Genomic DNA, 27,956 nt, shown 5'->3' with positions numbered 1-27,956 from the left:
TGAACGGAGGGCGGCTGCTCCACTTTCTCTGCTCCGTTCTTGTAGGTGCGGGTCCCAGCGATGGGACCCGCACCTATCAGACAATGGGGGCATATCCTAGCGATATGCCCCCATTGTCTAAGATGGGATAACCCCTTTAAAGGCTATGTATACTTTTCGAGGGCAATTTTTTTCAGTATTGCATTGTACTCATTTTGAGCTAGAAATCCTTTTTTTTTGGGTCTTTATTTTTTTTTAAAAGTTAGCCCCTTTCTCTGTACAGCCTTGAGATTATCTAGTACCTGGCTCTGTATTTTTAATGTTCCGTCAGGCAGCTCAGCTGATGGCTCCTTATCTCTGACTTTATAAACACTTATTATAGATCAATTCTTATCTTACTTATCTTATGTGGCTTAAATAGGCGTTTATGACCTTTTATTAATTTAGAGGTAAGGTTAATTAGATGACTGGCACAAAGTGAAAGTACAGTACCCACAGCTAGACAGTTAACCCTTTGTGACAGAACAGCTGAATATTTTTTTTGTTTTGTAAAGTCCAATAAAATAAAAAAATTTAGGGCAAAATGAGTAAAATGCAAATCATACAATGTCCTCGAAGGTGTCCATAGCCTTTAACTGGCACCGAACTGAGGGCAATGATGCTTGGCAAGACTCCCCTTACTGCCTGATTTTTGCAGATATGCCGACTCTGGAAGGTGACTAATCGCATCAATTTAGCAATTTTACGTACCATTTTCCAAATGATCAGTTGCTGCAATTTCAGGTATATTAAAGACGGGCTCAGACACTTTGCTGCACAATTTGACAGCCAGAGCCACGTATTTTTTTGCTCCTGGAGTGTTTCTAGAAACCTATACATCGGGATTTATAACATTTTCAGCCCTTAAAGCCCTTTGGGTCTATTCACCCTGTGATCGCGGTGTACCTCACAGGTGTATGTCGGAAGGATCTCTCAGCATATACCTCCAAGATATACCATACATTATGCGCCCACATCCTCTGTATGGACTGGCATGAGCAGGGAGACCTGGCAGCACAGGAACCAAGTTCTGGATCCACTGTCCTTTAGTGTTTCGTCCAAGCACAATAGTGTACACGGAGGTCCCCACTGCTGGACTTGGAGCGGGCTCCTATGACGTCCCCTCGGTCTCGCTTTCTGATGTGGAGTATTCTTTTTTTTGTTGTGAGGATTCTTTTTTTCTTAGGGCTCCTTTTCTAAAAGACAAAATTGAAAAGGGTGCTATAATAATGAGGTTGTCCGGGCTTTTACTATTGGTGACCTATCCTCTTACAGCTGATCAGCGGGGGTGCTGGGAGTCAGATCCCCGCCAATCTGATGTCGATGACCTGTCCTAGCCTGGACAACCCCTTTAACGTGATTCATTGTAGAAGTTCATGAGGTGGGAGACTGATGGTAGAGAAAAAGGAGCCAATGGCAGGTCCTAGGAGAGGTAAGGTAACCATCAGGGGTGACGATGGCTCCAGGATGCAGATAGCCACCTACAACGACCAAGAGAACTTCAACGCCAAACTGTATAACCCAGCAATGAGAAGGGTTTTTTGACTTTTTTTATACTGATGATCTACCCTCAGGATAAGTCATCAGTATCTGATCAGTGGGGGTCTGAGACCCAGGACCACTGCCGATCAGCTGTCTGAGGAGAGCGCGGCGCTCCTCGCAGAGCGCTGTCCGTTATATAGCATCTGTGCTGGGTATCTTAGCTCAGCTGCATTCACTTGAATGGGGCTGAGCTTCGTCTCGGCCACAAGACTGACGAACGTGAAGGGAGCTGCACTGGGGTTTACAATCTCCCGGGCCGGTCCATGTGCTGTACATTACCTGCGGCCATGTTCAGTGTTGTTATAAACTTTTCTTTTGGTTTTGAACGTCGGTTCTCCGTTCTCCGCGCCGTGGACCTGGACAGAAGGGAAATGTATTATAAGGCCGGACTAATAAAGTAATATGAGATTATGCTAACATATGGAGATGCAAGTTGGTACTCAAAGAGGGTGCTAGGAAGTCAGTGCTACTGTTCTAGACTCCGCATGTATCAGAGTGATCCTTTAGGCTCCACTGTTCTCGATTCTTCTCCTATTGTTCTAGATTCTTCTGGTATTAGCGTACAATTGTTCTAGGTTCTTCATTAAGCAGAGTGTTATTGCTCTAGCTACTATCTGTATCAGTGCCGTTGTTCTAGATTTCCTGTGTATCAGTGCGTCATTGTTCTAGATTGCTCATATATCAGCATGCAATTGTTATAGATTCTTCTTTATGTATCAGTGCTATTATTCTATATTTCAGAGAGTGCCATTGTTCTAGTTTTCCCATGCATCAGTGTAACATTGTTCTGGATCCTTCAGAGGCCTATTGTACTAGATTCTTCACATGTCAATGCACTCATGTTTTAGAGTCTTCAGGTAGCAGATTATTATTATTATTATTGTTCTAGACATTTCCTACATTAAGGTGCTATTGTTTTAAGTTCTTCATGTATCATAGTACCATTGTTCTAGATCCCTCATGTATAAGAGTTCCATAGTTCTAGATATTTCAGGAACCACTATTCCTCATGTATCAGGGTCCTCTTGTTCTAGGTTTTTAATGTATCAGCATGCCATTGTACTTTATGTATCAATTTTTTGCATGTTCTATATCCTCCATGTATCAGATTTCCATTGTTCCAGGTCCTTCATATATCAGACTGCCATTGTTCTAGATACCTCATATATCAGAATAACCTTATTCCCACCGAACAGTTGCATGTTTTAAATCCACCAAGTAGTGGACATCAGCCAGCCATTGTCCTAGATTCCCTAGCATCGATGTGCCATTGTTCTAGATCCCCAACTATCAAAGTACCCTTGTTCTCGATTCCCCAGATACAATGTTTAAAATTCCCTTAATCTAGAGGAGAATTTTTGGTGTCATCTATTATATATCAGTATTGTAATAATGGAACTTACATCGTCATGAGTCTGGGAAAATTGATCGGGGTTTTCTTCGTTGTGGCCCATTCCTGGCGGTTTCACTGCATTACATAGAGAAGGTCAGTCTTCCAGAAGATGTTACACCATGCAGGCAAATGTTATAACATGTCGGAGGGTGTGTAAGGATTATGAGGGCAATAGGAAAAAGGCTAGTCCGAAACAGACAATCCCTTTAAGTGATTAAGGACGGCCTGCTGTATTATTTAAGGCAGGTGGTCCAGGACTATAAAGCCCACGCCATAGGATATTTACAATGCGGGGTGTAGCCGGCTGCCTGACCGGTGAAATACTGATGGGAACCCTGTGCATAAAACAGAGGCAGCAGCCTGGGGGTCATGTGTCTGGTCTTTTCTGACCTTTGAGGGACAGAGAATTAAAATAAAAAAAGGAAAATAAAGCAAAAAAAAATTCGCAAAAAAAATAACCCACCCCAAAACACTTTGCGCACGCGACTCATTCTCATACCGCTAGCCAAGACCCGATTACCTGAAATTGGACATGTAACGTATCAAGATTTATGGTAGACAATGACGCAAATCGTAAAGTCTATGTTATGGTAATATTATATTATTACCTGAAAAAATAGCTAAAATGTTTTTAATTTATATGCCTAAAAAAATTATAAAAAATCTAGAATTATGTGCATAAAAAGGACATGCGGAAAAAAATCATGTCTGTAACCCAACCAATGTGTGCGAAAAATGGCTTCACTGTGTCTGGTCCTGAACTGGTTAAATGACATACCCGGGTGAAAAACTACCGTCAACTAGTGGCCTAAAATTTTTATTTTTTTTAACCTCAGTCTTAAACCTCCTATGGAGGCGCTACTTACCAGGATCGGTGGTCGGCGACGGTTGCTCATCTTGAAAATTTTGCACGTTTATCTTAAAAAGAGAGGAGAAGACAGGAACATCCGTTATTTCACAGTCTGCAAGTCACATGTTATTTCTCCTTGACCGCCCCCCCCATTACGTATGCATGCTCGGCTTAGCTGAGCATGCATGTGTTCTCACTACAGGAATAAGCTGCGTATGTGTCTTATCCGAAAAGGATGAGGGCATGTAACCGGACCCTCCCCCCCCCCCCCTTTCCCATTGCAACATTTCATTATTTGCTGTGACAGTTCTGGATCTCCAGCTTCCTGTGGTCGCCGACTACCAGTGTATATAACGCCATCTCGCTGGGAATGATGGCAGCCCCAGTGCTGGAGCCTGTGTTACGGTTGGATTGGAGGACACCATCATGGGGGAGATATTGGCCCCTTGCCATGGTAGGGGGATGGGGGGGGGTCTTAAAGGCATGTGATAACAAGGCTCACCCTCCGTCACACACGACCTCCGGGGTTTACTTACTTCCTGGGAGCTGCGCGATGAAAGCTCGTCTGCATCGGAGGACTGGAGGGGACACAAAGAGACAGGTTATGTCATGCTGGCAGCCGCCAATAAGCTATCCTCTAGACAGGAATGCATTTCCGCGAACGGAGTAATGCCTGAGGGATGATGGAGCTTGTAGTACACAGACAGCGGAGACATCTGGTTTTTACGGGCACGTTAGTACATAGCATCAGAAGGGGGCATCTGTTTTTTTACGGGCACATTAGTACATAGCATCACAAGGGGGCATCTGTTTTTTTACGGGCACGTTAGTAAATAGCATCACAAGGGGGGAGCATCTGCTTACTACAAAATAGCTGAGAGTCCCCACTGGATATAGGACATTGCTATGTATAATGGATAAAGCTGCAATGTCGGATATATACATACAGATCTTCTGCCGTCAGGCCTATCTGTTCCTAGGAAAGATGGGTGACGAGCATTCCTATAGGCCCGACCAGAAAATCTTCCTAGCTATGCATCATGCTATTAGACGAGACTTGACATTCGGGGGTCTGGGAGAGATGGATGACCCCGCGTTCTGGCATCTCCCAGCTTTCCTATAGACATAGGAAATCAGCCCCATCGTTACGGCTGGGTGGGATGCGTCGTCGTATCCGCAGCCCCCTCCTATGACCCAGCGCTTATACACTAGTCACCACCACAGCTGCATTTAAAATGGTGTTATGTATGAAGCTGCGTGACCGCCCGTTTTTGCCAGTAGCCCCCTAATGGTGGTCTGACGAGGTGCACGATGGAGCAAAGATGTTTTAGGGCCATTTGCTGCTACTCTGAAAGGGACACAGTGATGGGTTGAACATTTAAAGGGACACTCTGGACAAAACACATCGATTGTGTTATGCCTTGTGAAGGGGCGGAGCATGACACAGGAACTCTCTCTAGCGGTTTGTGTCATGCTCCGCCCTCCATGGTCCTGCACTAGGAATAACATAGCGTATCACTTTTGCCTGGAGTGTTCCTTTAAAGTAACCGGGCACAATGGGGGTCATTTACAAACAGTTTTACACTTTTTTTTTTGCGACTTTTTAAACAATCGTGTTTTTACACGTCAAGAGAGAGTGATGGGGGCCGAGCTGGGGCATCGGCAAATTTACCAAATTTACTCTAGGAAAAAGGCGTTAAGGTTGCCGGGGCTGGCATAAATTTTCTGTCTGTCACTTGGACTACCAAAAATTCACCTTATTTATGACATGGCGCGTCTTCCGTCAGCAACGCCAGTGTAAAATGTACAAAAAAGGGCGTCTAAAAAATGACCCCCAATATCTTGTAGGGTTAGCTCCGCTGAATGTAATGAATACCCTTCACTTAGTGATCGTTTGCTGGTAATAAAGCATTTTTTTCATATGCAAATGAGCAGTTAAGTGCACAGAAGGCAGGCCCGAGGCACTGCTTCTCCTGCCAACCCCTCCTTCCAGGGGCGGATTGGGAACTTAAAGTGGCCCTGAAAAAAAAAAAAAAAAAAAGTAGCCCCATGTTGTAGGTAGGTCCAAATTGACAGAAGACGGGACAAAACAAGTAGGCGGAGACAACAGAGGTAGGCGGGGCCTGCAATACCGTAGTGCAGCACAGAATACCGCCCCAGCAAAACAATTACCACAGGGACGCAGAAAATACTGCCGCCCCAACCACAGTATATTCAACTCTAGCACAGTTGAGTTCAGCTGCCGATTATTATGTACTTGGCCTTCGGCCATCAAGAGGGCCTGAGTGGCCCCCTGGTCATCGGCCCACTGGGACATTTCCCTCTAGGGTCTATGGCCAATCCGCCCCTGCCTCCTTCTCTTTCCTGATTGGCCAGGCGAGAGGATGAGGCAGGAACCTGTTCCTGTCAATCAAAAAGGAGAGGGAGGGTCTGGCAGAGGAAGCAGGAGGAGCACAGAGGGTGCACAGAGTGGTTTGGGCCCACCCCCTGTGCACTTTACTGCTCATTTGCATATACATTAAAATTATTTTTCCCCCCCAGAATAACTGAAAGGTATCATTCCATTCAGCTGAGATAGTCCTACAAGGCCTTGTGCCTGGTTTATCAGTGGATTTTCCCCGGGACAGAATCCCTTCAATAAATAATTTTTGCAGTATTGAAAAATGTGACCATTTAGCGTAAACCGACACAGACACCTCTCAATTACTCAAAAATACTCTGTAGCACTACATATGAAAAAAGTCATTTATTTATCTCGCTATATAAAAAAACAGTTCACAATTATGAGTAGAGAATCGGTCATACAACCAGTCGCCTCTCCTGACCGTCTGTTTCAGTAAATCACTGCTTTCCTTATGAAAATTACAATTCTGGAGCAGCTGTCCTTATAGATCTATGCTGCGCCATCCTCCTTTATTCCTTCTGGAAGCTTAAGTATGAATCTCAAACTGGGTGTTACCAGTTAAAAATGTGTCCTTGCACAGTCTGACTCCATCCGATCAGGCCTCATGCACACAACCGTAGGTATTTTGCGGTCCGTAAAAAACGGATCCGCAAAAAATACGCATGACATCCGTGTGCATTCCTGTATTTTGCAGGAAAGGAACAGCTGGCCCCTAATAGAACAGTCCTATCCTAGTCCTGTAACGCGGACAATAATAGGACATGTTCTGATTTTTTTGCAGAACGGGAATACGGACATACGGAATACCTTCAGGTTTTTTTGCAGACCCATTGAAGTGAATGGTTCCGTATACGGTCCGCAAAAAAAAATCGGATCCGGCACGGAAAGAAAATACGTTCATGTGCATGAGGCATCAGACTATGAGCGGGGGACACCCTTCGTCAAGGAGAATGGCTACACCCAGTTCCTATTATTAATACATTTATAATAGGAATAGTAGAGGAATGGCACAACAACGCCCTATATGAAAAGATGCCCCGGAATTATTACATGGGGAATACAAGTATTTGCTAAACCAGGCATGCCAGGAGAGGGGACCGCACCTCCTTAAAGGAGCCTTAAAGCCCCAATTCAATGCAAAACTTACACATCATAAATACACAATATATATATAGGAAATGTAAATCTTGCCAATCGTGTGTAGGACAATATTGTCATTACATTTAGCAGATTTCACTTATTTTTAAATGTATGGAAGATCTGCAGATAACTGGACACCATCAGCAAGGAGGCAAGCTGCTGCCACTCGCAGCTAATGATCGTAAACACAATTTCTCAGAAATCATACCAGAAGCAGGGCACTAAATATAAAAACATACTAGGAAAAAAAACACCTTCCCAGAGCTCGGCTGCTTGTTGATGGTTTCCAGGTGGCAGCAGAAGTCAAAAGAACATGAGAAATAAGTCAAATCAGCAAAAGGATAATTAACTCTATACAGGTAAATGGAGTTGATTAGCCATCCATCCTCCTACTGTATATTCCAGTCTTCCAACACGGTGGTCTTTACTGCCCCCTACTGAAAATGATAGGATTATTAGATGGCACCAGAGACGTTCTGTGACCACATGAAAGCAGGAGGCTGCAGACTGATTACAAGTACACAGGTCACAGAGGTGCCCTCTAATAGTCTTATAACTTATATTAGGGGGAGCAGTATTTCTTATTATACATACCTCCTGCTGCTGCAGAACCTCTTTTTCGAAAACTACCATTGACGCATTGATATGCCCACCATTGATTAACTGACAGTGATTCTTTTCTTAAGCTGCAGCAGCTGAGGTGTGTATTATGATGTTCTGCAGCAGCTGAGGTATGTATTAGGAGATTCTGTAGCAGCTGAGATGTGTATTATGATGTTCTGCAGCAGCTGTGTGTATTATGATGTTCTGCAGCTAAGGTGTGTATTAGGAGATTCTGTAGCAGCTGAGGTGTGTATTAGGAAGTTCTGCAGCAGCTGAGGTGTGTATTGTGATGTTCTGCAGCAGCTGAGGTGTGTATTGTGATGTTCTGCAGCAGCTGAGGTGTGTATTATGAGGTTGTGCAGCAGCTGAGGTGTGCATTATGAGGTTCAGCAGCAGCTGAGGTGTGTATTATGAGGTTCTGCAGCAGCTGAGGTGTGTATTATCAGGTTCTGCAGCAGCCGAGGTGTATTATAAGGTTCTGCAACAGCTGAGGTGTGTATTATGAGGTTCTGCAGCAGCTGAGGTGTGTGTTATGAGATTGTGCAGAGCGGAGGTGTGTATTAGGAGAATCTGTAGCAGCTGAGGTGTGTATTATGAGGTTCTGCAGCAGCTTAGGTGTGTGAAGTTGTTCTGCAGCAGCTGAGGTGTGTATTATGAGGTTCTGCAGCAGCTGAGGTGTGTATTATGAGGTTCTGCAGCAGCTGAGGTGTGTGTTATGAGATTGTGCAGAGCGGAGGTGTGTATTAGGAGAATCTGCAGCAGCTGAGGTGTGTATTAGGAGGTTCTGCAGCAGCTGGGGTTTATTAGGTTGCTCTGTATCCTATACACTGGAGCTGCAGGAGATCTTCTTCTACATGTCAATGAGTGATCGGCACAGGAGAAGGAGCTATTTGCAAAAGTGACAGACAGCTTCTTCAGGAAGAGATAAGCAGCGCCTCTTTAGTCATCAGAATGTCATGTTAATACAACTATTACAGACATGTCAATGAAAAGTTTCCATTGGCACAATCAATGCCAGGAGGACAGTAGTGTTTTGCCTCAGGGGAGAGGAAGAAAAAACTATACACTATTTAATTGCTGCTATTTAAACCCTTTGCACACCACCTAAATCATTTTTTTTAGATGTGCTGCAATGGCATACAATAGCCAAAGGTGTCGCTGTTGCTTCTGCAATCTATGGAGCAGCTTCCTAAAACTGGTGTAGAATATAATTAGCAGCGTCTTTGGAAATAACATGCACCCCGCAGCAGCCGCCTCAGTGCAATCATAGAAAGACTGAAATAATGGACCCCAAATACTGTAATGCTACTACTGAGGGTTTACGCAATGTGTACCAGCGCTGGCGAATCCGTCCTTTTCAGTTTTGTCTCCAGAGCTAGCAGTCTTCCCTCGCTCCTGAACAGCTGGATTTGTAGGTCGTCGCACCTTTCCCCTAGTTCGCGGATCTGCTTTCTGTACAAGTCTTTCTCTGTAAGACACTTGGTATACTGCGCGTAGAACTGTTCTCTTGTAGCATTGGCCTAAGACAAGGAGAAGGAAGGATCAGTAGAAGAAGATGAACTTACTAAATATAATTACTGCACAAGCAAAGTCCCCCCCCCATCCCCATCCCCATCCCATCCCCATCCCCATCCATGTTCGCCCATAATCGGAATAGATGCCATGCAATACCACATTTCTCCTGCAGAGGACACTGCAGGCGAAATGTGCAGCTGCCGCATCCTCCACCAACAAGAACAGGAATGGATCACTTGGGGTTTCAGCCGCGGGATCAGCTAATTACCAGCAGCTCTTCGCTTAGGCTACCTACACATGACAGTAAAGAAAATGGCCATTAAAAACAGAAACACTATCTGTTTATATGGCCTTTTTGAATCAGTGTGTGCACCCATTTCCTTGCCATTAAACGGCCATTAAAAACAGATGAATTTCATTGGATTTTTAAAAAGATCCCAATCCCTGCAGTGCCCTCACAGCATATGTAATGCCCCCCATAGTGCTCCCTGGAGATCAAATGTCCCCCATAGCCCCCCCCCCCCCCAGTATGATTAAAGGCCCCCATAGTGCCCATAGTGCCCCTAGTATGATAAATGGCCCCCATAGTGCCCCCAGTATGATAAATGGCCCCCATAGTGCCCCCAGTATGATTAATGGTCCCTATGGTGCCCCCAATATTACTAATTGCCCCCATAGTGCCCCCCAGTATGATTAATGGCCCCAATAATGTCCCCCAGTATGATTAATGGCCCTCTTTGTGCTCTCCAGTAGGAATAACGCCCCTCTCAGTGCTCCCCAATAGGAAAAATTTCCCTCTTAGTGACCCCCCCTTTTAGTGGTCCCCATTCTGTTGGTGCGGAAGAAAAAAAATACTCACCTCATCCATTTGTATGAATGCATGTGGACACTTGCTCTTCACTGGAGACAGCAGGACCTGATGCTCCCAGCGTGGTGATGTCATCACAAGGACAGCACAGGTCCTGCTGCATCCTGTGCAAAGCGAGTGTCCCTGCGCGTGTAAGTGGACCAGATTTTTTTTAAAATTATTTTAACCCCTGAAAGGCCATAACTATTAGACAGGTGCACTCTACGGTCGTTAAAAACGGTCTCACTGATTTCAATGGGGGTCCGCTTGGCCGTGAAAATGGCCAAAAACAGGACGTACTATTTTTTTGAGTCATTATTCAATGGCCGTTAAAAACAAAAAAAAAACAAAAAAAACAGCCATGTGAATAGCCCTATGGACTTTAATGGGTTCTAAAAACAGCCGTCACACAGCCGTCTGAATGTAGCCTAAGGCTGGGTTCACACCTGAGCGTTTTACAGCGCGTTCCTACGCGCTGTAAAACGCTCAACAAGGAGAAACCAATGATTCCCTATGGGAATGGTTCACACTTGGGCGTTTTACAGCGCGTACGATCGCGCTGTAAAACGCCCGACGCTCCAAAAAGTACATGAGCGACTTTTGGGGCGTTTGTGGTCATAGGACACTGTAGTGAATCACACAAACGCGCGTCAAACGCGCGTTTACTATTACAAAAACGCGCATAAAAATGCGCGTCAAAAACGGGCGTAAGACGCGCGTTTGCGCAACGCTCAAGTGTGAACCCAGCCTTAGAGAAGACGACCCCTATGATCAGTCATGCATTATAAGTTAGGATAGGTCATCAAGATAAGATTGACACCCAATACTCCCACCAATCAGCTGTTTCAGTCAGCCACCAGCACTGGAAGCTATAAAAACCAGCTGATCGGCGGGGGTCCCAGGTGTCGGACCCCCACCAGTCTGAAATTGATGACCTATCCTGAGGATAGACCTATCAGTATCTAAGTCCTGGAGAACCCCTCTAACATTACCATGCAATCTAGAAGGGCCTGTAAGTCAATAGACCTCATGGGCATAGGAATACCAGTCTCAGGTCCCATCCGTCCAGTTCAAAACCAGTGTGACCTGGGACTTCGAAGGGGAGGCAGGTACTTACCTGGTTGCGCTCAATGCACACCTCCTCCAACTGCTGCAGTATGGCTTCAATGCGTTCCTTGTATACACTGGAGTCTTTCTTTGAGGTGCTGCACTGCAGCTCCAGAACTTCCTTCTCTTCCAAGTACTGAGGACACAAGAGACAATCACATATGACGCAGGCAAATCGTATTTTTTTTTATGTTTTCTTCCCCAGTTTTGCGAATGTTGTACACAAATCTGATGGGGATGTAGTCACACCGACATGCTTTGCCCAATAACATAAAATTCCAAGAAATAAGGTACCAAGAAATGTTTGAAACCCGCTGAGCAGTGTGTGAGATATGATACTTTCAAAAAACACCTTAAACTTTAGTGGGGGGTCCCAGCTTAAAGGGGAGGTCCAGTTTACAAAACCTATTTCCATATATCTTGTTAGGGAATTATGAATTAAAGGGGTTGTCCAGGATTGGAAAAAGCTGGCTATTTTCCTCCAGAAAAAGCATCGCACCTGTCCATAAGTTGCGTTTGGTATTACGGCGTGTATAGAGTTGAGCTGCAGTACTACACACAACCTGGGGACAAGGGTTGTGCTGTTTCGGGAAGAAAGCAGCCATGTTTTTCTAATCCTGCACAACCCCTTTAATAGAGGGGGGGATGAGGTCTTCCGGTCAGAATCCCCATGTCTTGGCCAGACTGGCTAGAAAGAGCAAATCTTGCTCAGGAGGTCCTGTCCTGCATAACCTGTGGAGGCGCTGCAGGGAAACTGCACAGTTACTGCCAGGCTTCCTCCCAGGCTGCTTCTGGTATTGCAGGTTAGCTCTATTCTCCTGAATGGGGATGAGCGGCAGAGTGGCGCTGATTCTGCAAAACAGCAGATCTTTTATTCTAATTCTGGAAAAAATAAAATCCCTGTAGGCGCCCCTGGTTAAAGTACAACTGTCTGGCATTACAAGGGTTAGAGTGTAAGGCTCATGTGCAAGAATCAGCCACCTTATCTCGGAGGTCCTCGGCCTGTCTCAGGCTCATCTTCAGGGTGTAGACGTTATTGACCAGTTCCTGATGCTCCTCCAGGGCCTGCCTGCTCTCGTTCTCCAGATCCTGTATATATTGTTTTGTCCTCTCCCCCGTCGTGTCTTTCTGGAAATTCTGAAAATAGTCACATTCATCAGCCTGACGTTTCTTCCAGGGTTCCTGTAGACGGCGTGTCACTCAGGTCCACCCTACCTGTAGAGGAGGAGTGTTATCCAGATCCTGCAGTCTGGCCTTCAGAAGGTGGTTCTCTCTCTGCAGCTCATAGATGACGTCCTGACTTGGCCGCTTTTCGATTGCGTTTTTTAGCTTCATTGTTTGCTTCCTCTCCAGTTTGCAGTCGTCCTCCGCCCTCATCAAGTGGTGCTTCAGCTTCTCGATCTGCGTTTGGTTGAGGGGGGAAAAGGGCAAATATAGTTAGTGGCAGAGAGAGAGAGAGAGGCTGCCAGAGCTCTCCATGTGATATGCATCTACACTGTGCACCACGTGCCGTCTGCACACACAATAAACACATCCTTTCAATAACCGTGACAGGGCGCTCTCCAGTGCAACCAACTGCGAGACTGCGCTCTCCAGTGCAACCAACTGCGAGACTGCGCTCTCCAGTGCAACCAACTGCGAGACTGCGCTCTCCAGTGCAACCAACTGTGAGAGGGCGCTCTCCAGTGCAACCAACTGCGAGACTGCGTTCTCCAGTGCAACCAACTGCGAGACTGCGCTCTCCAGTGCAACCAACTGCGAGACTGCGCTCTCCAGTGCAACCAACTGCGAGACTGCGTTCTCCAGTGCAACCAACTGCGAGACTGCGCTCTCCAGTGCAACCAACTGTGAGAGGGCACTCTCCAGTGCAACCAACTGCGAGACTGTGCTCTCCAGTGCAACCAACTGTGAGAGGGCACTCTCCAGTGCAACCAACTGCGAGACTGCGTTCTCCAGTGCAACCAACTGCGAGACTGCGCTCTCCAGTGCAACCAACTGCGAGACTGCGCTCTCCAGTGCAACCAACTGCGAGACTGCGTTCTCCAGTGCAACCAACTGCGAGACTGCGCTCTCCAGTGCAACCAACTGCGAGACTGCGCTCTCCATTGCAACCAACTGCGAGACTGCGCTCTCTAGTGCAACCAACTGTGAGAGGGCGCTCTCCAGTGCAACCAACTGCGAGACTGCGTTCTCCAGTGCAACCAACTGCGAGACTGCGCTCTCCAGTGCAACCAACCGTGAAAGGGCCCTCTCCTGTGCATCCAGCCATGAAAGGACACTCTCCTCTATAGCCTCCTTTATAGCCAGCTGTGAAAGGGCGCTCTCCTCTACAACCAGCCATGAGAGGGGGCTCTCCTCTACAACCAGCCATGAGAGGGCGCTCTCCTCTACAACCAGCCATGACAGGGCGCACTCCTCTACAACCAGCCATAAGAGGGGGCTCTCTACAACCAGCCATGACAGGGCGCTCTCCTCTAGAACCAGCCATGACAGGGCGCTCTCCTCTAGAACCAGCCATGACAGGGCGCTCTCCTCTAGAACCAGTCATGAGAGGGCGCTCTCCTCTAGAACCTGCCATGAGAGGGGGCTCTCTACAACCAGCCATGACAGGGCGCTCTCCTCTACAACCAGCCATGACAGGGCGCTCTCCTCTACAACCAGCCATGACAGGGCGCTCTCCTCTACAACCAGCCATGACAGGGCGCTCTCCTCTACAACCAGCCATGACAGGGCGCTCTCCTCTACAACCAGCCATGACAGGGCGCTCTCCTCTACAACCAGCCATGACAGGGGGCTCTCTACAACCAGCCATGACAGGGCGCTCTCTACAACCAGCCATGACAGGGCGCTCTCCTCTACAACCAGCCATGACAGGGCGCTCTCCTCGACAACCAGCCATGACAGGGCGCTCTCCTCGACAACCAGCCATGACAGGGCGCTCTCCTCTACAACCAGCTATGAGAGGGGGCTCTCCTCTACAACCAGCCATGAGAGGGGGCTCTCCTCTACAAACAGCCATGAGAGGGGGCTCTCTACAACCAGCCATGACAGGGCGCTCTCCTCTACAACCAGCCATGACAGGGCGCTCTCCTCTACAACCAGCCATGACAGGGCGCTCTCCTCTACAACCAGCCATGACAGGGCGCTCTCCTCTACAACCAGCCATGAGGGGGCTCTCCTCTACAACCAGCCATGAAAGGGGACTCTCTACAACCAGCCATGACAGGGTGCTCTCCTCTACAACCAGCCATGACAGGGCGCTCTCCTCGACAACCAGTCATGACAGGGCGCTCTCCTCGACAACCAGCCATGAGAGGGGGCTCTCCTCTACAACCAGCCATGAGAGGGGGCTCTCCTCTACAACCAGCCATGAGAGGGGGCTCTCCTCTACAACCAGCCATGAGAGGGGGCTCTCCTCTACAACCAGCCATGAGAAGGGGCTCTCCTCTACAACCAGTCATGAGAGGGGGCTCTCCTCTACAACCAGCCATGAGAGGGGGCTCTCCTCTACAACCAGCAGAAAATATAAGCCACTCTCTGATGTCTGCTACTACGACCACCAACCTCTAGCTGTAGCTCTCGGTTCTTTATGAGTGCGGTGTTCTTCTCGTCGCTCTGTCGGGCGTACTTCATGGCCAGTTCATAGTTCTCATCCTTGCACTTCTTGAGCTCTTTGTTTAGGTTTTCTCCCTCCTCTTTCATCTTGAGGACCCTCTCCTGGTGTTTCCTCAGCTCACTGTCCTTAACCTGCACTTGCCGAATGACATCATCCTTCTCCTGGACTATGGCATGCAGCTCTCTGTATTTTCGCCTCTCCTCCTGAATAGTCTGCTGGAGTTTTAACATTTCGTTCATGAGAAGCTGGGTCAGGCTGGATTCTCCTGCTGTGTCTTAAAGAAAAATAAGAAATTGGAGTTTCCACTACGACCTAATTCCTCAGTCTTTATTGTGCTGTACATACCCTACAAATAGAATAAAAAATTCCCCTGACTATTTAGACCCAGAGCCAAATTGCACCCAAAACAGCGCCACATTTGTCCACAGGTTATATGTGGTAGTGCAGTTCAGTCCTGTTTATTTTAAAAGAGTTTTTCAGGAATTAAATACTCAGGATACGTCACCAATATCAGCTCGGTAGAAGCCTAACTCCCCGTACCCCCCGTGACCTCTTTTAGAACCCCCACAAGAGGGCAACCTCCTCTAGTAATGTAAGGTTCAGTAATTTTAGGTGTTGCAAGGCCAGCAATAACCGTAATGCAGCTGTGACCCAGAATACATGGGAACAAACAAGACAAGCAGAGACATGAAATGCGTTACCTATGATCATGGAGAAGACGCGTGTGGGCTCTTTTCCAGTTATCTTCATGTACAAGTGGGGGTAATACAGTTCCAGACTTTCAAGGAAAGCGCCATATCCTTTACACCCTGTTTTCTGGAGAATATCCAGCAACACCCCTGTATGGAGGAAAGTGAGGGAAGTCAGCGAGGACAGAGCTGTGACACAGGCATATGGTAAAACACCTTTGCATTTCCACTACTTGTGATGAAACTGGATAGGTTTCAAGGTAAAACAAAGTTTGAAAAGTTAGGCAAGTTCCTAAAACGCTGATCAGACGTAACGCGTCTAATTGAGCGTAGTACGCGGCTGCACAGCGAGCTGAGATGTCCTCTGTGATCCGGAACCTTTCTAACATAGTCTGCAGTGACCTTTGCAGCAAATTGCTTTTCTGTAGAATCGGATCAGACAGCCCGAGCCTTCATTCCCCATGCACACCAATGAGTCTTAGGGTGCCCATAACCCTGCCCCAAATTGTCCTTCCTCTGACCACTTTGGTAGGTACTAACCACTGCATACTAGGGACACCCCACAAGACCTTAATTTTGAAGATGCCCCACAATTTAGCCCTCGCTCAGGTCCTTATGCTTGCTCATTTTTCCCGCTTCCAACCAAAAAACCTCTGCTTCACTTGCTGCCTACTCTTGTAACGAGCCGTGCTGCTGTGTGATCATCAGCTGAACAGGACCAGATGCTCATAAAGGTTTCCATTTCCTGACAGCAAGCAGAGATCTTGGAAATCCTGAGCGAAACCAGAATACCCAACAGGCAGAACTGACTATCCTGGATGCAGATGGTCACCACTGATACAGCCAGCGCTTCCAGTATGGGTGCCAGAGACAAGCCCTGGACTCATTAGGAATAACACTCACCCACTTTCCTCTTGCGGATGACGAGGCTGGGGTCATTGAAGACTTTCTCTTCGTCGTCGCTGTTAAGGACGCGGCACTGGCGCAGGTATGGGGTTATCCGGTTAGGATCTATGATGGAGATCAGCTTAACCCGGTAACAGTCCAGTCTATTCCAACACTCCTCATCTTCATCTTCAGACATGATGGAATAGGTCACAAGCAAGCTACCTGGAGAGAAGGAAACGGGTCAGTCTGTCATCATGTCTAAGACACTGCTATAAAAAACACCCGATTCTAATAAATGTCCTGACCGTCCGAAATACAGAGGGTAAAGATGAGGTCAGCGGCACAGGAGTGAGGTCAGTATACCTACAGATGAAGAACTTACTGTATACGGTTTATACTAAAACAGTATGCAGCAAGCTCCTCAGCTCCCCCTACTGGTGACTCCAGTCAGAATATCTAATATATAAAGCTGAGTGTGTGTATGTGTGTATGTATTTATGTCCGCTAAAGGAATCCGCACCGTCGCATTTACAATCACGAAATTTGGCACACAGGTACATCAGGTGTCCGGTAAGGTTGTAGCTCTAGGATGTACCTCTCCCGAGATATTCCCAATAGAAGCCTGGTCACATGATCCTTATCAGCCAATAGAAGCTCGAAGGCCCTTAGTCTTCACACACACACAGTTTTACACCAGCCATTTTTCTTCACTGCTGTAGGTCAACTTTAAAGGGGCAGGGTGCTGTGGGTGACACTGTTAAGGGAGCGGAGTGCTGCGGAGGTCACAGTTAAGGGGGCAGGTAGGGTGGCCATTTAGGCCACCCTCAAAAGACAGACTTAAAAACCCTGCCCCCAGAATAGCTAAGCCACGCCCCTGGTCCATTTAGGCCACGCCCATCCCACTCCGCAGCGGGCGGGGATTGAAAAAATAAATCAAAAATCAACTTCTGTCAGCTGCAGGGGTGGGAGGGAGGGTGACTTTCTCCATGCAGCTCACGCTCAGACAGCACAGTGCTGCTGTCTGAGAGCGAGCTGTTCAAAAGGATATCCCTGTGCCCGTCCAGGCCCTGCGCCGGACGTAGGACAGGGAGTCTGAAAGCCGAACTGTCCGGCCTAAAACCGGACCTCTGGCCACCCTAGGGGCAGGCTGCTATGGAGGTCACACTTAAGGAGACGATCCGCTTTGAGGTCAGTGTTAAGGGGCAGATTGCTGTAGAGGCCACTGTTAAGGGGACGGGGTGTTGTGGAAATCACTGTTAAAGAGATGGGGTACTGTGGAGGTCACTAATAAAGGGGCGGCCGCTGTGGAGGTCACTGTTAAAGGAGAGGGCGCTGTGGATGTTACTGGTAAGGGGGCAGGCCGCTGAGGAGTCCACCGTTAAAGGGGCAGGGTGCTGTAGAGGTCACTGTTATGGGGGATACTGTCGATATCTTTTAACGACGCACACAAACATTAAATAAAATAGATGAAATATACCCGAGCGAAGCCGGGTCCTTCTGCTAGTTACAATATAAAGTGGTTTTTCAGTAATTAAATAATGATGGCCTATCCTCATCATCAATCATCCACGTCTGCTGATCAACTGTTTAAATGGGCCTCTCCATACTATACCAAGCACAGCGCTGTCCATTGTATAGTGGCTGTGCTTGGTATTGCAGCTCAGCCCCATTCACTTGAATGGAACTGAGCTGCACAAAGGTCATGTGACTGATGGACGTGACGTCACAGGCTGAGAAGAGGCTACAGCACTTGCCAGATTGGCCAGGATACCAGGAGTCTGACCCCCCCCCCCCCCACACACACGTCAATATGCAAGTGCCTGGGAACCCCTATATCGATAACCTATCCTCAGGATCAGATTGGTGGGGGCTTACTCGTGGCACGCCCATGATCACCTGCCGACCCTCTGGTGAGTGATGTGGCCTCCTCACAGCTTTGCAAGCACAGCACCCTCCATTGGATAGTGGTCGCGCTTGGTATTGCAGATCAGGCCCCTCCACTTGAATGGGACCGTGCTGCGCCTAGGCCATGTAACAGATGAACATGATGTCACGGGCCTAGGACAAGGTTGCAGTTCTTACAGGAACGCAGTGGCCTCTTCAAATAGCTGGTCGGCGGGGCGCCAAAAGTTGGATCCGCATTGATCACCTATCTTGAGGATAGGCCATCAATATTAAATTGCCAGAAAATCCCTTTTTAACTTTACATCTATGCAGATTTGTACCTCTGTGTATATATATATATATATATATATATATATATATATACACACAGGTCCTTCTAAAAAAAATTGCATATTGTGATAAAGTTCATTATTTTCTGTAATGTACTGATAAACATTAGACTTTCATATATTTTAGATTCATTACACACAACTGAAGTAGTTCAAGCCTTTTATTGTTTTAATATTGATGATTTTGGCATACAGCTCATGAAAACCCAAATTTCCTATCTAAAAAAATTAGCATATTTCATCCGACCAATAAAAGAAAAGTGTTTTTAATACAAAAAAAGTCAACCTTCAAATAATTATGTTCAGTTATGCACTCAATACTTGGTCGGGAATCCTTTTGCAGAAATGACTGCTTCACTGCGGCGTGGCATGGAGGCAATCAGCCTGTGGCACTGCTGAGGTGTTATGGAGGCCCAGGAGGCTTCAATGCGGCGTGGCATGGAGGCAATCAGCCTGTGGCACTGCTGAGGTGTTATGGAGGCCCAGGATGCTTCAATGCGGCGTGGCATGGAGGCAATCAGCCTGGGGCACTGCTGAGGTGTTATGGAGGCCCAGGATGCTTCAATGCGGCGTGGCATGGAGGCAATCAGCCTGTGGCACTGCTGAGGTGTTATGGAGGCCCAGGATGCTTCAATGCGGCGTGGCATGGAGGCAATCAGCCTGGGGCACTGCTGAGGTGTTATGGAGGCCCAGGATGCTTCAATGCGGCGTGACATGGAGGCAATCAGCCTGTGGCACTGCTGAGGTGTTATGGAGGCCCAGGATGCTTCGATAGCGGCCTTAAGCTCATCCAGAGTGTTGGGTCTTGCGTCTCTCAACTTTCTCTTCCCAATATCCCACAGATTCTCTATGGGGTTCAGGTCAGGAGAGTTGGCAGGCCAATTGAGCCCAGTAATACCATGGTCAGTAAACCATTTACCAGTGGTTTTGGCGCTGTGAGCAGGTGCCAGGTCGTGCTGAAAAATGAAATCTTCATCTCCATAAAGCTTTTCAGCAGATGGAAGCATGAAGTGCTCCAAAATCTCCTGATAGCGGCTGCATTGACCCTGCCCTTGATAAAACACAGTGGACCAACACCAGCAGCTGACATGGCACCCCAGACCATCACTGACTGTGGGGACTTGACACTGGACTTCAGGCATTTTGGCATTTCCCTCTCCCCAGTCTTCCTCCAGACTCTGGCACCTTGATTTCCGAATGACATGCAACAGTCCAGTGCTGCTTCTCTGTAGCCCAGGTCAGGCGCTTCTGCCGCTGTTTCTGGGGAATGCGGCACCTGTAGCCCATTTCCTGCACACGCCTGTACACGGTGGCTCTGGATGTTTCTACTCCAGACTCAGTCCACTGCTTCCGCAGGTCCCCCAAGGTCTGGAATCGGTCCTTCTCCACAATCTTCCTCAGGGTCCGGTCACCTCTTCTCGTTGTGCAGCGTTTTCTGCCACACTTTTCCTTCCCACAGACTTCCCACTGAGGGGCCTTGATACAGCACTCTGGGAACAGCCTATTCCTTCAGACATTCTTTCTGTGTCTTACCCTCTTGCTTGAGGGTGTCAATGATGGCCTTCTGGACAGCAGTCAGGTCGGCAGTCTTACCCATGATTGCGGTTTTGAGTAATGAACCAGGCTGGGAGTTTTTAAAAGCCTCAGGAATCTTTTGCAGGTGTTTAGAGTTAATTAGTTGATTCAGATGATTAGGTTAATAGCTCGTTTAGAGAACCTTTTCATGATATGCTAATTTTTTTAGATAGGAATTTGGGTTTTCATGAGCTGTATGCCAAAATCATCAATATTAAAACAATAAAAGGCTTGAACTACTTCAGTTGGTGTGTAATGAATCTAAAATATATGAAAGTCGAATGTTTATCAGTACATTACAGAAAATAATGAACTTTATCACAATATGCTAATTTTTTGAGAAGGACCTGTATATATATATATATATATATAAAGGCATATTAAAGCTTTTATCGGAGCAGAATATGTCAAAAGGTTGATTCTTGAACTGTGATACCGAAACTGGACATTTACAAAAACTTCTGCAAATTAAAAGTCACGATGCATAAGTGTTAGCTGACTTTCTGCATTCAGGAATGAAGTGAAGCGCCCTAATTTCAGGGCGTAGTCAGCGATTTTTGATCAGTTTTGAAATTCAGTACTTTTTTTTCCACATCTAAGACACGTATGCATCTTGATATTAAACAGCACATGATCTCCGGGGCCATTAGGGATATAACTACCAAGTCTCTATCATAAGGTTCTAGCGGGATGATTGCCAGGTCAACCATAATCCGATATTATTAGCGTTTCGCTCATCATCTTAAATTCTAGTTATGAAGAGTCTGGGCTGAACTTACTAATCCTTTAGGTCCACAGGGATGGCCAACCTGAGGCTCTCCAGCTGTTTCAAAACTACAACTCCCAGCATGCCCAGGCTACCTACAGCTATCAGCCTACAGCAGGGCATGGTGGGAGTTGTATTTTTACAACAGCTGGAGAGCCTCAGGTTGGCCATTAGAACCAGGGATGTTCAACCTACGGCCCTCCAGCTCTTGCAAAACTACAACTCCCAGCATGCCCTAATAACTGTAGACAGTCCGAGGACGCGCCAGATCACAGGAGCTCAGGCTGGATGATAAATGTGGCGCCGGGATAGATACCTTTCTCTGACTCTATGCCAACTATTGATTGTGCCAATATTTTGGTGCAAAACAGCTTCTTAGGCCGTGTCCCTCTCCTGAAAAGCCAGACGCCTAGGTGCAATGGATATTTCTAAAACTGCACCACATTTTGGGCCATTTTACATCACTTTAGTAAGTATCTTGGATTGTAACCAATATAGCCTCCATGGCAGCACCCAGAAGAAATTGTCAGCCATCTTTTTAGAGTCCAGAACTGGTCACCAGACGAGGGGTTGTCTCATGAAGACGGCCTCCTTCTATATACCCACTCAGGTCCTATGGACACGAAGGTTCCCCCCCTATGATGAAGGGAGGAGTGGTGCTAATGGACCAGGCCCGTCCATGTATGTCATGGTCGGCCATGGTCCTAGGTCATCAATATCAGATCGGTGGGAGTCCAAAACCCGGCAACCCCATCGGTCAAGCTGTTTTGGACAGCGGCCGGCACAAGAAACTATACAGTGGATGGAGCCAGAAGCAGAAGGCGCCGTCCACTGTGTAGTGGCCATGGAGGTGTACTGCATCTCAGATCCCATTCAAATGAATGGAAGCTGAGCCATAATACATCGGAAGCTACACAGTTGAGGCATTCTTCTGTCCACTGAGTAGTTTCCGCCGGTCACGCGAAACAGCTTATTGGTGGGGATGCTGGATTTTCACTAATCTGATATTGATGTCCTATGATAGATCTAAGTCATGAAAGACCCCTTTAATCCCCCCCGTCATCAGACTCAGGAAAGGCCACCAAACCGCCAACTCTGGGGTAAATTTGTGGTCAGTACTGTCAGCCACTTTAATAGATCTCTCCCACGGCGCCTTTTTATCTGGTGACCTGCTATACGCAGATCTTTTATTTGAGTTTCCTTTGTAGACTTTAACCGGGAAAATCAATAAAGTTTATTTTTGGAAACAGAAAGCGCGCTTCTTACATCTTCCCGCCAGCGGCCGGCGATCAGTAAACACTGTGTTAACGTCATAGACTACGCAGATCATCGTCAAGCTGACCACAGACATTCACTCCCATAAGGACGTGACAGACTAATAATAGTTACAGGTGCTTTTTAAGAACTTGCACAAATGGCCATGTCTCGGGCGGCTAAAAGGTAAAGGGTTAACAACGAGATGCCAAGATGAATTGTATCCTGCGTTATACTACCACATCACACCGGGGATTGATTGATCTGGATTTGAGGCTTGGTGACCTGCAACGATTAGGTGTAATTTTCCTCTTATGTCAATCTTTGCGGATATCCTCTGTACCCGCTGTGCCACGCTACCCGAAAGCGGTAGCCCGGTGTAGAAGACCAGCAGAATTTTTCTGGTCCCTCCCTTAGGACCAGAAAAAGAGAAGACCCTCCCTTTCAAATCCAACAGTCAAAAGCATGACATTAATAAAAACTGTAAGGCCCCTTTCACACGGGCGACTTTTCCGTGCGGGTGCGATCCGTGCGGCGAACGTATGGCACCCGCACTAAATCCTGACCCATTCATTTCTATGGGGCTGTGCACATGAGCGATGTTTTTAACGCATCACTTGTACGTTCAGTGCAAATCGCAGCATGCTCTATAATGTCCGATTTTGACGTGACGCAGGCCCCATAGAAGTGAATGGGGTGTGTGAAAATCGGATGGCATCCGCAAGCAAGTACGGATGCCGTGCGATTTGCACGCATGGTTGCTAGGAGACGATCGGGATGGAGACCCGATCATTATTATTTTCCCTTATAACATGGTTATAAGGGAAAATAATAGCATTCTGAATACAGAATGCATAGTAAACCAGCGCTAGAGGGGTTAAAATAAAATAAAAAATAATTTAACTCACCTTAGTCCACTTGTTCGCGAAGCCGGCATCTCCTTGTGTCTCCGCTGCTGATGAACAGGACCTGGGATGAGCTGCTCCATTAAATAGAGCTTAAGGACCTTCGATGACGTCACTCCGGTCATCACATGATCTTTTACCATGGTGAATCACCATGGTAAAAGATCATGTGACGTACCATGTGATGACCGGAGTGACGTCATCGAAGGTCCTTAACCGGTATTTAATGGAGCAGCTCATCCCAGGTCCTGTTCATCAGCAGCGGAGACACAAGGAGATGCCAGCTTCGCGAGCAAGTGGACTAAGGTGAGTTAAATTATTTTTTATTTTATTTTAACCCCTCTAGCGCTGGTTTACTATGCATTCTGTATTCAGAATGCTATTATTTTCCCTTATAACCATGTTATAAGGGAAAATAATACAATTTTCAGAACATCAATCCCAAGCCCGAACTTCTATGAAGAAGTTCGGGTTTGGGTACCAAACATGCGCGATTTTTCTCACGCGAGTGCAACGCATGACAATGTTTTGCACTTGCGCAGAAAAAATCGCGCATTTTCCCGCAACGCACCCGGCTCTTAGCCGGGCCAAAAAAATGACGCCCGTGTGAAAGAGGCCTAATACTTCTTTTCTCCTGTGGGGGTGCTGCAGGGAAATTGAATATTTGTTACAATGTCCCCTTCGTGATGAGGGAAAACGTCTTATGCACAATGCAATTTTTGGCCACGTAGTCCTTGGCTAAAAGGAAAAACCAGACGTGACCAAGAGGCGTGAAAACTGCACCAAAATCATACGACATGCTGAGAACCATGAAATCTCACGTCATCTGAATGGCGCTCGCGGAAATCCACGTGCTCAAAATAAACGGAATCGATTTTCAGCTTCAGAAATTTCAGCAACAGATACAACCGCAGCTGCAACCTAATGGGACAATCGTAGCTCTGCTACATGAACTTGACCAGGACTCCAGGACGAGCTGTGAAAGCAGTGAATAGAATGGAAGATAAGCGTGAACAGTGCGCTCAAATCCACCATGCGCGCCCAAGCACGTCTGCATTCTACGGTTACACCAGAAAGAAAGCTTCGTCACCCTTACACTGGTTGCCATCTAGACGATCCGAGGCACAGGACTGAATATAATGGAGCCTTACACTGTATCCTTTTTGTTACTGCTCTGATAGGTCACTACTGTGTCAGTCTTCACTGTTGATCTGGGATCCTATTCATTAACATTTTTTTTTAACCATTATTAGATTTGCATAAGGTTGCAAACCGGCAAAAGGGAGACCAAGTACGCTGCCGTTCTCTTGTGAAACAGGCAGTGCCGGGAAGGATCCTCAAGGGACGGGTGACTCCAATATTACCCATGTGTTGGGAAACTTACAGGGGCGGACTGGGAACTTAAAGTGGCCCTGGAAAAAGATCTAAAAGTGGCCCCATGTTGTAGGCGGGTCCAAATTGCCAGAAGGCAGGGAAACACATGTAGGCAGGCACAACCAAAGTAGGAGAAGCCCGCAATACCATAGTGCAGCACAAAATACCGCTGCAGCAAAACTGACGACTGAGAGGCAGTTGAATTCAGGAGGGCACCTGGTGGTTATGGTCGGTTGCACAAGTACCTGATGCTCCTAGCATTAATTGAGGCTGAGAGCATCAGATTGTTAGGTACCTGGCAGCGTAAGATTTTGGGGGCGTACCTCCTGGTCATCGCCCCCACTGGGAAATTTCCCCGTAGGGTCTATGGCCAGAGTCCCCCTGGAAACTGACCACAAGGGCTGCAGATTTTCCCGCCGCTGGATTGAGGGTGGAAAATCCTCAACGTTTTTAGAGTAGCAACAAAGAGGAGGAGATTCAAAACAAATCTCATCTACAGGACACGAGAAAAAAAATTGCGCTGAATTTGCCAATGTCAAGTTATGGTGTGAGTTTTTAACCCTTTGCAATGCATAGGGGTAAATTTACGGAAAATCCATGGCAATTTGTTGCAGAGGTGGACATTATGCAGCAACAAAACGCCTTGCACGGACGTAAACCTGAAGCGGAAACCTCACATGGATTTTACATTGAAATCCGTGCCCCACTATTCCCAACTCGTGCGTCTGCAGGTTACTTTTTTTCTGCACGGATCTGAAATTCACATAAAAAAATGACATCACTTCTAGATATGAAACCGCACACAGATTCGCCTCTTTGAATGGACCAGTGGCGGTGATTCGTGCAAATCTGCAGCTGAAACCCACCACGTGCATATACCCGGCGGAAACCGCCGTTTCCACTCACATGTCTGCATCAATGATCTGAATCATAGACACAAGATTAAAATTACCCTCAAGCAAAAACCTGAACCAGTGGCGTAAAAAAAATTGCGTCCGACTGCAGGCGGTGTTCGTCTTTCTACCGAGCATGCATGTGTTTGCAATTGGAAGAGAAGAGAAGGCCAACGCACTGCCCCCTGGTGGTGGCTTATCGCCCTTGAGAACAAAAGGATCAGGCATGTTGAAATCATCATCATCATCAAACATGTCTGACCTTTCTCCCTGGGGAACGCTCATATCCTTCCATTATGCGGGTCGCTGATTTCAACAGGAAATGTGTAATGCTTCAATTGCCCTGCGGTGGCGCTGCAGAGAAACTGAACACTGTGTAAGCCGGTTCGCCTACCATTCAGCGATCATCATCAATGGACCCGTCGAAGTGGACATCCCCTTTAAGCTAAAATATGCAAGGTAAGAAAACATTGCTGGAGGCTGTTGATGGAGATGTCCGCTATGGTTTGTTCTTCTCCAGTAATAATAAAAGACGTAAAGCAGCGCATTCCTTACCAATACATCTTGTTAGGGCACTTTCACACTAGCGTTATTCTTTTCCGGCGCTGAGTTCCGTCCTAGGGGCTCAATACCGGAAAAGAACTGATCAGTTTTATCCTAATGCATTCTGAATGGAGAGTAATACGTTCAGGATGCATCAGGATTAGAGATGAGCGAACCTCTGTTTTAAGTTCGGCGTCTAAAGTTCGGGTTTGGATTAGCGGAGAATCCCGATCTGGAACCGGATATGGATTCCGACTTCCGTTGTGGTCCGTGGTAGCGGAATCAATAATCGGCCATTATTGATTCCGCTACCACGGACCACAACGGAAGTCGGAATCCATATCCGGTTCCAGATCGGGATTCTCCGCTAATCCAAACCCGAACTTTAGACGCCGAACTTAAAACAGAGGTTCGCTCATCTCTAATCAGGATGTCTTCAGTTCAGTCACTGTACGGTTTTTGGACGGAGAAAATACCGCAGCATGCTGCTGTATTTTCTCCATCCAAAATTCCGGAACAATGCCGGCCCCAAGTATTCCGGAAAAACAGATCTGGTTTTGCGGTCTGCACATGCGCAGACCTTTAAAAACGTTTTTTCCGGATGACAACCGGAGAGACAGATGCATTTATAAGACGGATCAGGATCCGTCTACAAATGGTATCCGTTTGCATACAGACTGCCGTATCCGTCGCCAGAACTGCCTGCTGGAATCCAACGACGAAAGTGTGAAAGTACCTTTTTTCGGATCCGTTTTCAATGACACAACATGGCACAATAGAAAACGGATCCGTCCCCCATTGACTTTCAATGATGTTCAAAGATAATACAAACGGATCCGTTCTGAACGGATGCATGCAGGTGTATTATCTGAACTGATCCGTTTGTGCAGATCCTTGACGGATCCGCACCAAACGCGAGTGTTAAAGTAGCCTAACGCGGTATAAATCGCCCACTACAAACAAGTGCCGGTGGTCGAGGTTACTCATCAAAAGTCGATAAAATGTCTAGTGGGATAAGAAAGGGAAGTAGTAATCCCGAAATCATATTCCCCCCCCCCCCATCCTTATTTTACATTGAAAGCACAGATGTAGCAGAGCCGAACTTGTCATTTAACTCTTTGTGCAGTGTATGCACCATGATAACTGAAGGATAATGGGAGTAGGTTTATCTGCAGTCCTCCGAAAACGCCAGCACCATGGGGTAACATCGAAAGGGGCTGGAAACTGACCTTAGTGAAGGTTTGCGGGGCCCTCGGAGCATGGAGGCGTCCGGTCTGGTTCCATATGAGAGACAGAACGCGGTGCAGAGGTTGTGCACAGGGCTGGAGCAGGGAGGAGCAGCCTCACGTCTACTTCCTAGTAGGTAGACACTCTCCACACAGCAGCAGCTGGAGCGCCCGGCCCAGTTCCTCAAAAAAAAAAAAATAGATAAAAAGTTATATGAGCAAAATCAAAGACACAGGAAAAGAAAAGCAGCGTGTACCCGGCTGGCACCACGCACTCCTCCAAACAGGGCGTGCCCCTCTAGCGATGTCTCACATTCTCCCCTCTCACTAGAAGCATAAAGGTTGCATGCATCCCAACCGTCCGGTGTGTCCTCCCAGGATCGATCCCGGAAAATGCACTGCGCTTATGCAAATGTGCATCACAGTGGGGTTTGTAGGTGTCCCCCACGAATGGCTGTTCAAATGTTGTGAGATCAGCAGGGGGGTCCTGATGTCTAGGATCCCTAGAGATCCACTCACTATGCATTATTCAGCAGCATCAACTCTATTAGACCAGGGATAGTTGCTGGTGGGG

At 47.1% G+C, this 27,956-nt stretch overlaps 1 protein-coding gene across 3 annotated transcripts; it reads right to left on the bottom strand.

Annotated features, from left to right (window-relative positions):
• Positions 1-147: 147 nt before the first annotated feature.
• Positions 148-27,847, bottom strand: CARD9 (caspase recruitment domain family member 9). Of its 3 annotated transcripts, none has more exons than XM_044305376.1 (14): positions 27,386-27,847; positions 16,628-16,830; positions 15,737-15,874; positions 14,984-15,309; positions 12,635-12,820; positions 12,401-12,556; positions 11,430-11,555; positions 9,285-9,470; positions 4,340-4,381; positions 3,820-3,871; positions 3,417-3,473; positions 2,964-3,028; positions 1,840-1,916; positions 148-1,214 (listed from the first exon to the last, which is right to left on the bottom strand). In XM_044305376.1, exons 1-14 carry the CDS (start codon positions 27,415-27,417, stop codon positions 1,130-1,132), a joined length of 1,731 nt encoding a protein of 576 aa, XP_044161311.1. In that variant the 5' UTR covers positions 27,418-27,847; the 3' UTR covers positions 148-1,129. The 3 variants fall into 3 exon arrangements, with proteins under 3 accessions (XP_044161311.1, XP_044161313.1, XP_044161314.1); XM_044305378.1 differs by having other exon boundaries at positions 16,628-16,834; positions 27,386-27,541; XM_044305379.1 differs by lacking the exon at positions 3,417-3,473 and having other exon boundaries at positions 27,386-27,565.
• Positions 27,848-27,956: the final 109 nt, after the last annotated feature.

Source organism: Bufo gargarizans, chromosome 9 (genome assembly GCF_014858855.1).
Source record: "Bufo gargarizans isolate SCDJY-AF-19 chromosome 9, ASM1485885v1, whole genome shotgun sequence".
In the NCBI taxonomy this organism is placed as follows: Eukaryota; Metazoa; Chordata; class Amphibia; order Anura; family Bufonidae; genus Bufo; species Bufo gargarizans.
Note: the sequence above shows the minus strand (reverse complement) of the source record. Positions and strands in the feature narration are given on the sequence as shown.

What these genes read in the sequence shown, in the direction of transcription:
- CARD9 (XM_044305376.1), bottom strand. Translation starts at nt 27,417, where the DNA reads ATGCTCCGAGGGCCCCGCAAACCTTCACTAAG. An exon ending in CGTCTTCTCCATGATCATAG is followed by an intron (nt 15,310 to 15,736) that starts GTAACGCATTTC and finishes TTTTTCTTTAAG; the next exon opens with ACACAGCAGGAGAATCCAGC. An exon ending in CGTGCGCAAAGTGTTTTGGG is followed by an intron (nt 3,029 to 3,416) that starts GTGGGTTATTTT and finishes TATGTAATGCAG; the next exon opens with TGAAACCGCCAGGAATGGGC.